Below are 10,669 nucleotides of genomic sequence, written 5' to 3'. Positions count from 1 at the left end.
GGCTGGGGCCGGTTTGTGAGGCCTGCTGGCAGAATCCTCCCCACCCCTTCCTTGTTTGCTTCCTTTTCCCATCTCCAGGCCACCACCGCCTGGTCTGGCTGCAGGAGGCAATGACCACAGGGGTGTGGGCACAGAGTTAGGAGGTGGGGCAGCCCGGGGCCAGATAGTCAGACCAGCGCAGGGCAGGGATGCCCCCAGGGAGCATCTGGGCTCTGGCTCTGCTTTGCTCCTGACGTCCTGTGTGGCCTGGAGGAGGGCTGCTGGGCTTTCTGGGCCTCAGTTTCCCCACCAGCACCATGACAGGTTAGTTGAGGGGGTCTGCGTGGGACTGGCCAGCCCTGAGTAAATGGCCTTGAGGCATCGCTGAGAGAGGAAGGTGGGGCAGTGAGGGAGGCGGGAGGGGGGAGGAGGGCATTCTGAAGGAGCCAAGCGCATTACCCAGGAATATTAACTGCCCCCGTCACTTCTCCCAGTCCGGAAAAGGCCATGCCCATAAATTAGGGCCATGAGTCTGCCAGGCAGAGACTTAATGAAGAAGGAGATGGACTCCAGTGAGAGCAGGCGGTGCCTCTGGAGGTCACAAGCCCCGCCCCAGCTGGGACAGAAGGAACATGGAGCCAGAGACGGGCGGGGATGTCCAAGGTCAGAGTTGGACGGGCCCAGGATGGCAGGAGCCGACTCTGCTGTGTTCCCTGCTGAATCCCCAGCACCCAGCGCACAGTAGGATCTCAGGAGATATTCCTGATTAAGTACCAAGGGGCAGGTTTCAGACTGAAAGCCCACCCTCTGGACTCCAGCTGGGCCCTTGCTGGTTCCCACCCCAGACCTGAGGGGCATGGAGAGGAATGGGGTCACGGCAATGAACCCCTCAGGGAGATGGCTCCCTGTGTTTCTGAAAGGAAGTTTCACATTGTTTACAGGGTCACAGAACGCTGGGGAGTCTGACATGTTCCTCACAGCGCAGAGATTTATGTCTGTCACATTGCCGGCAGCGACACACCCTTTCTCTCCCTCTCCTGCTCTCTACCGTGCCTGCTCTCTCAGGGGACATCCTGGACGGAATCGTCCCCTGCAGTCAGTCCCCTGCAGTCTCCTGCCCACCTCATATCCAGCAGCATTCCCAGCATGTAGCCATTCAGTGGGGGCGCTGGCACGGATGAGAGGGGGTCTGAAGCAGGGGGGTGGCATCAGGGTGTCAGGGCAGGGCAGATCCCTCCATCTCACCTTTCCCTCTAAGGTATCTTCTGGGCTCCTTATCCCCTGGCCCATCTGCCTCCTGTAGACACTGCTCAGTTCCGATTCCTCTCCATGCTTCCAGTGCCCAGCATGAGGTCTGCCACAAAAAGGAAGGGCAGAAGGAAGCAGTAAGAGGCACCATGGAGGTCTCCTGTCCCACATGTCACCGGACTCCACTTCCTTGCCTTTTTGGAAGGTGGGAGTCCCTCTACCACCGCCCAGTGGAGAATGTGGGGGACGCAGATCCCTCTTGCCCACAGGCATCCTCCCAGGCTTGAATGGCCTCCCAATTCTCAGACTAACAAAATCTTCCTGCCTGCAGGCCTTTGCACACGCTGACAACTTCTGAGCGTTCTCTGTTCTGCAAACTCCTACCCATCCTTTTGCGCCCCATTCAAATGTGATTTCCTGGAAGAAGTCTCCCTGGGTTGAGTCAGGGGTTCTTACTCTGAGCTTTCAGTGTCCTGGGACTTCTTTTCTCTAAACCAGGGGTCCTCAAACTTTTTAAACAGGGGGCCAGTTCACTGTCCCTCAGACCATTGGAGGGCCGGACTATAGTTTAAAAAAAAACTATGAACAAATTCCTATGCACACTGCACATATCTTATTTTGAAGTAAAAAACCAAAACGGGAACAAATACAATATTTGCATTTGCATGTGGCCCATGGGCCGTAGTTTGAGGACTCCTGCTCTAAACCTTGATTAACTACGACTCCTCCCCAGTCGTTAGCTTGTCTGCACTGGTGGAGGCTGAGTGCATGGCTGGATTTGCGGAGGAGGAAGGGCTGGGGCCCCTGGGGACCTGTTGGTAGTCTCCTAAGACCAAAGGCCACTGACAGACAGCAAGAAGGGTGGCAGCCTAGCGATAGCATTTAATGGGCCCGGAGGTTAAATATCGACTGGCACTCAATCAGTTAATTTTTGACAACTATCGATTTGATACTTAGCTTAGCAGCAGCTCTCACGTGAAACTCTCCAAGAGTCTTGCTGACGATGAACCCACAGCTAATAGCATGTTTTATTTGCCAGGACTTACTGCAGCTTTTGGCTTCATTACCAGAGGGCACGTCTTTGGAACTGGGGAGGTGACCTGTTAAAGACAGTTCTTGAACCATGTTAGAGACACCCCTACTTCTTTGTCCTGGAGGATTGGCAGAGCACCCTCTGAAGGTCATTGACAGGTGGGAATGCTTCCAGGGAATTTAACCCCTTCTCGTGCAGAATGACCGGGGTAGTGGGTTTGCTGGGAGGAGATAAGGTCTCGTGCACTGTCTCTGACGCTGTAAAGAGCTAACCTAGGGTGAGCTGCACTCCTGCCCCAAGGCTAAGCTGCGACTGGACTGTGGGGAAGTCCCAGGCAGACTCCTCTGGCAATGAAAGGGACACTCCCAGGAAGAGAGAGAGTGAGCACTTTATCAAGAGAGGGTGTTCCTGGGTGAGATGGCTTAGGACAGCGGTTCTCAACCTGTGGGTCGCGGCCCCTTTGGGGGTCGAACGACCCTTTCACAGGGGTTGCCTAAGACCATCAGAAAACACATATATGATCACATATTGTTTTTGTGATTAATCACTATGCTTTAATTATGTTCAATTTGTAACAATGAAATTGGGGGTCACCACATGAGGAACTGTATTAAAGGGTTGCGGCATTAGGAAGGTTGAGAACCACTGACTTAGGAGTGACCTTAAGTAAGGTCTTAGGAGTGACCTTACCTCTGAGGTCCTTTCCAATGTTTAGAAGGCACCATTTCTAGGATGATGTGGCCCTAAAGTTCTGAAACGCCAGCGTGCTGGACTTCTACCATGTGGTTCTAGGGCTCTGAGCTCCTAAATGTGAAATAACCCAGCACGGGCACCATGAGGCAGGAGTTAAGCCTCCTGGCCTGACCCTACTGGCCCAGAATCCACCTGCCTCCTGGCTCCACATACCTCAGGGGTCTCTTCACCCACCCCCACCTCTAGGCTGCTTCTCCTCTCGGTCCCTTGCATACGAAGGAGTTCTCACCCCTCCAGCCAGGAGATTGTGGCGTGACAGGGATATGAGGGAGAATCAGGTGATTCGTCAAGAGGGGATGACGCCAAAGCAGCAAACAATGATCCATCCTCTTTCCTGTCTGAATTAACTGCCTCAGTTCTCTGCGGCTGCATTTCCTCCCTGGCAGCCTCATCTGATGCCAGCATTTGTCAGTCCAACTCTATCTCCCCCACAACCCCCCCCCCAACCCCCCCACCGCTGTGATGAGGAGTGAAAGGGTAACAGGATGTAGAGGAAGCTTAGGATCCCAACCTGGCTGTGTATGACCCCATCTCAGAGGGTGAAAAACAGACTGGTTTGGAGAGCCATGCCATCCCATGGGAAGTCTATGTGCCTGGCTTCAACCCTGCTATGTGCAGTCGGATCCCATTTCTTTCCCAACCGCACCTTAGGAAAGTCCAAAATGCCCTCCAAGTGTCCCCCCACCCCCCTCCAAGTGCCCAAGGTCAGCCCGAATGATATGGCACCACTTACAAGAGCAGAGTATCAGAGGTTATTGCAGACTTTATAGAAAACGGCCCAAGGGATTTCCAGATTTCTCGGGTAGGGGTGGGAAGGCAGGCCTCAAGCCGGTATGCCGAAGGAGCGCGACTTCCTGTGTGCGGCAGCAGCACAGGCTGGCCGTTCTGCCTGACCACGGGGGTGGGAGTCAGGGAGAGGCAGCCCCCTCCCCACTCACCGATTGTGCTTTGGGATCATGCAGAAGGCAGGGCGCGAGGCTCTGACCCTGAACAGAGGGCTTGTGCCTGAGACAGGAGGTGAGACCTCCCTTACTCTTCCAGAAGGGGTGGGGGATGTTGGGTGGCAGCAAGGAATCCTCCGTGGAGAAGAGCCAGATGGATGGGAAAGAGCATATGGGCAGCAGCTCCCAGCCCTTCAGAGCCCCTGTCCTGACCCCTCTCTGAGGCCACGGCGGGTGGGTGACCCTGGCTCTGAGGCCTGACTTCACAGCCCAGGACCCTCCTTTCCCCGTGGGGAGCCGCTAGCATGGTTGGGGCACCTGCTCCTGTCTTGCAGTGCTGGAGAGCTCATTTTAGGGTGTGTCCAGTGGGCACATGCCAGGGATGGATTCCTCACTGGACACTGGCCTAGTGAGTGGCAGGAGTTGGTACTGAGTGCAAGCTATGGGTGTGTGTGCGGGGAATTGAGAGCCTAAGACGTGGGCAGGGGGATGAAACTCAGATCAGGGTAAAGAGCTGAGAGTTTGAGATTGGGCCAAGCACTGAATACTGGGGGATCAGAGCTCCGGTGGGAAAGGCTAGAGATCAGCTCCACGCTAAGGCTGTAAGAGGGTGTTGCCCCTCCCTGGGATGGGAGAGACCAACGGAGCTGAGCCCCAAGCCCCAAGGAATGGGGGCCTGAGCCAGAGCTGAGGTGGTGGGTGGTATGAAATACAGCCTCTGATTGGGAGAGGATGCCCCACCCTTAGAGCCCGGAAGTGTGGGTCTCTATGCAGGACGGAGGGCTCAGAGCTCTGGTATGAGAAAAAAGGCTCCAAGTCCACCAAAGCCTTTCCGTGGGAGTGCTCTGCTTCTGAGACCAGAATGGGGTGTGAGGGCCCCAGCTCTGGGAAGGGAACTGAGGGCTCCAAGCTGGAGATAGGGGTCCTTGAAGTCTAGGGTTATGTTTCCCACTGAAAGGTCAGGGCTCAAAGACGAGGGTGGTGGAAGCAATCTCAGGGCTTTGGGATTTTAGGAGAAGGTGTCTTGGTGAGTCTTAAAAGGGGAAGGGAGGTTGATGGGTCTGGAGCCTGGAATGAGTGGGTAGGGCTTCTGGAATCAGAAGGGCATCTCTGGGTCTTTGATGGTAAGAGCTCTCAGAGGCTGGGAAGAGGGGTACAGCTTGGGGTTTCCATGGGTGTGGGAGGGAAGGGGGTGGTGATGCCAGAATCCAAAGGTTTCAGGCAGGTCAGGGACAGGTCTCAAAAGCCTCAAGCCCGCGAGTGTCTCATACCCACTCCTTCAGGCCAGGTGGTCCCAGTAAAGTCATCAGTTGGCAGGGGCACCCCCAACAAGTGAAGCTCAGAGCCCCGAGCTCGGGGAAGTGGCTCGGGAGCCGGCGGGGGCGGCTGGGGCGGGTACGCGGCGCGGGTCAGCGTCCTGTTCGTAGCGGTAGTGGTAGCCCTCCATCTGGTCCCGGCAGGCCTCGCGCAAGTTGCGCATCCAGCGCTGGATGCCCCGGCGGTTCAGGTAGAGCACCATTAAGAAGATGAGGCCGATGAGCGCCAGCACCAGCCCGAAGAAGACATAGGAGGCTTCCAGCTCCGGGCCGGCGAGCTCTACATCTTCGGCGTCGCGGTCAGCGCAGCGCAACCGCGCCTCGTCCAGGTCCAGGAAAGGCCGGTCTTGCAGCTGCCTCGGGGAGGCGCATCGCAGGCGCCGCGCGTCGGGGACGCGCTCCGTGGCGTTACGCAGCCAGGCCAGCAGGGGGCGCGCGGCGCAGCCGCAGCGCAGGGGGTTGTCGGCCAGCAGCAAGCGCGGCGCGGGCAGGCCGCCATCGCGCTCCAGAGCGCGCAGGTCGTCGGGGCCCAGGTCCGCCAGCGCATTGAGGCGCGCGTCCAGCTGCTCGAGGCGCGGCCGGAGCAGCGCGGCGGGCGGCAGGCGGCTCAGCGCGTTGCCCGCCAGGCCCAGGAGGCGCAGCTCGTCCAGCGGGGCGAGCGCGGCGTTGAGCGCGGCCAGCAGCGCGGGGCCGCCCCGCACCAGCGCGTGGTTGAGCTGCAGCGAGCTCAGCGCCCGCAGCCCGCGGAAAGCGCCGGCGCCCAGGGCGCGCAGCGGGTTGTGGCTCAGGTCGAGCGCCGCCAGACTGGGCAGCCCGTCGAAGGCGCCGTCCTCCACCACCTCGATGTTGTTGTGCGTGAGGCGCAGCGCGGTCAGGAACGGTAGGCGCACGCCGCCCGCCGCCCCCTCCTCCCCATCCGCGTCCTCGCCGGCGAAGGCGGCCGCGCGCAGCACCGTCAGGTTGGCGCCCACGATGGTGAGGTTGCGCGCGTCGGGCGGCACGTCCCGGGGTGGCTGCCGGAGCTCTGCGCCCGACGCGCAGCGCAACAGCAGCTGGGGGCTGCCGAAGCAGTAGCACTGGAAGGGACAGGGCGCGGCGGGCTGGCTTAGCGCCGCCGCCACGAGCAGCAGCCCGGGTAGCAGCGGCCCCCTTGGCTCCGGCTGTCCCGAGCGCGGGGCCATCGCGGCGGCCCCCGCATCCAGCGCCTGGGCCACCGCGCTCACCAGTGAGTTCTGAGCGCTTTGGGGGCGGGTAGGGGGCGGGCGGGGCAAGTCCTTGACCTGGAGAGGCTGGCAGTCGCGGTGGTTCCGTCCGTTGGCTCTAAAATCCCAGGAACCTTCACTTTCCGGGCTGGGGCGAGAGGGGTCAGGCGGGGAGCGGAGCCCCCCGCCCCCGGTGCCCTACTCGCCCTGCGCGCTGGCCTCCGGCTTCCGCGGCCGTTCCGGCTCGGAGCCGAGTGGGCAGGGTTTGCCTCCCCCCTCCCCGCCTCCCGTCCTCCTCCTCCGCCCCCAGCGGAGTCTCCGCGCCCTGCTCGCAGAGAGGCGGGGTGGGAGGCTCCCTCCCGAGAATCTGGGCTTTTGACTGCTGTGCTTTCTCGGCCACCCTCTCGGGTTCCGGATCTGCTGAGAAGTTTGGCTCTCCCAGGTTCTCACTTGCAGCCTCCTTGTCTACCTCACTTCCCATGTTTAAGCTGGATCCTTCCTCTTCCCTCTCCAGCACGTGCGGGGCGGGGCTGGACCTAGGGGCGCAGGCAGGTGGGTCAGACCTGGGAGCGAGCATTTGGTGGCAGGACGTCAGCATCCTCCCTCCCAGCGCGGGAAGGGATGAGGATGGGCTGAGAAAGTTGCTCTTCCTAATCTAGGAGAAGGCTGTGCCCCCAAAGACTGGAAAATCCCAGCCTCGGGCTCCCTTCGCCTGGACCCCGGTTACATTAGGCCTGGCTGGGTCACCACCACTGAAAAGTCCCTGGGACTAGCATTTTCTGGACCCCATCACACCCCCCCTTCTGAAAGTCAGCGACACCCCCTTAGCTCCTCCCCGGCCCCCAACTCACTGGCTGCTGTGCCTGGAGTTCTTTCATCTGGTTTCCTCCGCCAGGCTGGACTCCTCAGCAAAGCACTGTCCTGGGCCTTGGGGTCAGTGGGTGTGGTGATTCAGCTCTTTGCTGTCCCCCCCTCCCCACTTGAGCATCCAGGCAGGCACCCACTAAACTGTTCCACTGGGCATCAGGACCCTGGGGTTGTTGGACACTGTGAACTGCCTCCAGGATACACCTTCTGTGAATGATGAATGTGTGGGAGGTTTGAGGCTCCAGCGGTTGGGAGAGCAGGAGCAGATTTTGCAGCATGGAATGGGGGAGGGGGAGGGGTTCAGAGGGGGCCAGGGTTGAGCTGCTGATGGGTTTGTTTTGCTCTGGGAATTTTTTAATTTTATTTTTTGGTAGAGCTGGGACGCTCCAGACCTGATTTAAAGAAACAGGCTTCTGAGGAGGGAGTACTCCTGGCCTTGGCATGAATTATTCAGGCTGGAGAAGCTGACACTTGATCCTGCAGGCCATTCTGGTATCAGCAGAGCTGGTTGGGATAGAGGCTTCCCCCACCTAAGAATCAGGCCTTCTCTTTCTCCTGAATTAGGGACGGTTGTTGGGTTGACTCCTTCCCCGAGGTTATATTTAACAGATCAATACCACTCAAGGAAAAGAGGCAGACCCTGCGGTGGCTTGAGTCTCCGGCAAGGACCGCTGTTAAGGTCCAGGGCTGTTGATGCTGAGGGGAGTGGGGAAGTTAGCTCTTCCCTCCCACTTCCCTCTCCCAAGTACTGGCACATGAGAACAGTAACTTGCACATGCATGATTAGACATGTCTGTACATATGTACATGTGAGGTTGTCCCCACGTGAGTACACACAGACTCATGCTCACTTGCGTGTGCATACACATGCATAAGAAGGTTTGTATAAACTTGTGCAGAGTTCCAGGCTGGCTCAGATGTGCCTCCTGCAAGTACATGAGGGCTCATTCATACATGTGCACATATGAACATAGACTTGAGTGCATCCTGGTATATGTCCATGTATGCAAAAGCACATTCATACTTAAATATTCATACTTCTGGGCTCTTGCGGGTTGCTGGGTGTGTTTTGGGAGGGGCAAGCTTACAGACCCATGCTTGCAAGCATGTGCATCCAGGCATTGGCCAACACACTCTCAGCCCAGTCCCGCCCTCCACCATGCCCTTGGTCTGTGGAGGTAACCAGCTGTGGTGTCTTTTCTCATATAAGCACAAGTGCTCAGATAGCTGCCATTGGGGCGGGACCTTGAGCTCTTGTACTCTGCCCAGTCCTGGCTCATGTCAGCTCCAAGCTCCAACACTGTCATCTCCCTTAGAGAGAGGCACTGGCTTTTCTTCACTATTGTGTTTCTACTACAAGGACTAGCACAAGACTGTAGTGTACTGTAAATGTTCGTAGATGACTGAATAAATGATTGAATGAATGAATGAAAAGCCTTTTGCCCATCCTGCTGCTTACAGCCCCTTTTGCTTCCAGCCTCTAAGCAGCTGCCAAGGTAAGAGCCCCTTCCGCAGATCCCCACAGTGATTGGTTCCTGGTTGGCTGATGTTTCCCCCCACCCCCACGAAAGGGACGCAGGGCAGTAGGCAGCCTTGATTGGGGGGTGCTAAACACCTCAACTGGGGAAAGGAGACCCAAAGAGAACCAAGAACCATTAGGTACCAGAGCACAAGGCAATGGTTGTGTTTTATAAATGGGGAAACTGAGTCAGAGGGCCAGGAACTTGCCCCAAGACCAGTGGTTGTCAGGGCTTTGCCTGGAAACCTGGCCCCAGGTGCTTGCCCAGGGCTTTGTCCAAGGTACTGGCTGCATCTGAGAGGGTCCAGTGCCACCGGGAAATCTCATCCTGACCCCAGGGAGCTGAGGCCGGGAACAGATGCTGGGCTGGGTCTGGGGTGACCTTGGAGCTCTCTCTACCTCTCGGCTGTCAGCTTCTTCTTCTGGAAAGTAGGTGGGCTTCTGAATTCCTAGCCTTTCTAGTCTTCTCAAAGTTATTGTGATACAGTGAATGGAAAGTGCTTTGAAACAAAATTCATATCACCTAGGGCAGGGGTCCTCAAACTACGGCCCGTGGGCCACATGCAAATACAAATATTGTATTTGTTCCCGTTTTGTTTTTTTACTTCAAAATAAGATATGTGCAGTGTGCATAGGAATTTGTTCATAGTATTTTTTTAAACTATAGTCCAGCCCTCCAACGGTCTGAGGGACAGTGAACTGGCCCCCTGTTTAAAAAGTTTGAGGACCCCTGACCTAGGGTGTGGGGGCCTAGCACCCACCCTGCCAGGCTCTCACCGTATGGCTCCAGACGTGGCATTGCCCCTTTCTGAGACTGGTTAGCTCCCATGCCATTGGCCTTGTTCCATTTTTCTCCCTTCCCAACACAGCAGATTCATGGTAGATGATAAAAGGAGTGAGCTGCCTCTATCTGCCCCGCCCCCCTCCTCTGTGCATGTGTCCGCTTCTCTGTCATGGTTCCCCCAGAGCCAAGTCTGTGAGCCACTGGGAGCCACGTCTGTTCTCTGGAGGAAGAGCCCTGTCCATCTGCGGGCTCACAATAGTGTCCAGCATCTGGTAGGCATTGAATAAATGTGTCCAATTGCATTGGGGGCCGTGTGTTTATGCCAGTCGGGGAAGTATCTTTGCCCAGACTGTTTGCCCCACCTGGAGTGCTCTCTCCCCTTCACTCTGTTTCTCCAGTCCAGTCCCCTGCACCGCAGGGCTCAGCTTGAGTTCTGCCCCCTCCAGGAAGCCTTCATGGCTTCCTTCTCTCCTTTGAATTTCACTTAATTGTCAGGGGGCTAGAGCTCCCCTGAACTCCCTAATTGTCAGCAACTGGGGCTCAGGACTGGTTCGATTCCCTGTGTTGTCAGCACACAGCTTGGAGATCAGCATGGAGAAGGCACTAGAGAATATTATTGAATGAAATAAAGATTTAAAAATCTCTGGCTTGATCGTTCTGTGAGGCAGGCGAGGTGAGGATCCCCCATCTACCCTTCACACCAGGAGACACCAGCCCAGAAAGGTTAAGTGCTTTTCCCCAAGGTTGCACAGCTGACTGGACGGGAGTCTGACAGGAGCTCAGGTTTCCTGCTCCTCTCCTTTGCTGCAGCTCTCCCCATCCTAGGCTTTCTCTGGGGAGTGTGACTGGGCCAGATCCCAGGGGAGCCAGTGGACAAAGAGCTCTGGCCCCACCCAAGCAGAGTTATAGTCTGCCCTGTGCGGGGTTGAGAATCCCCCATGTCAGCCAGTCTAGATCCCAGTTCTTGAATTTATCATCCCACCAGGCCCCAGAACCCCTCTCTGAATCGCCCTCCCCTATTCTAGCT

General features: G+C 57.2%; 1 protein-coding gene across 1 annotated transcript; it reads right to left on the bottom strand.

The window, feature by feature from the left end:
* Positions 1–3,758: 3,758 nt before the first annotated feature.
* Positions 3,759–6,454, bottom strand: TPBGL (trophoblast glycoprotein like). Its single transcript, XM_081098834.1, has one exon. The coding sequence runs from the start codon at positions 6,449–6,451 to the stop codon at positions 5,294–5,296; it is 1,158 nt and encodes a 385-aa protein (XP_080954960.1). The 5' UTR covers positions 6,452–6,454; the 3' UTR covers positions 3,759–5,293.
* Positions 6,455–10,669: the final 4,215 nt, after the last annotated feature.

This window comes from Myotis nattereri, assembly GCF_964212035.1.
Source record: "Myotis nattereri genome assembly, chromosome: 9".
NCBI lineage: Eukaryota > Metazoa > Chordata > Mammalia > Chiroptera > Vespertilionidae > Myotis > Myotis nattereri.
The sequence above is the reverse complement of the archived record's forward strand: the minus strand, read 5'-3'. Positions and strand labels throughout refer to the sequence as shown.

Bases quoted from the DNA above. Each gene is read 5' to 3' on its own strand.
- TPBGL (XM_081098834.1), bottom strand. From the start codon at position 6,451: ATGGCCCCGCGCTCGGGACAGCCGGAGCCAAGGGGGCCGCTGCTACCC.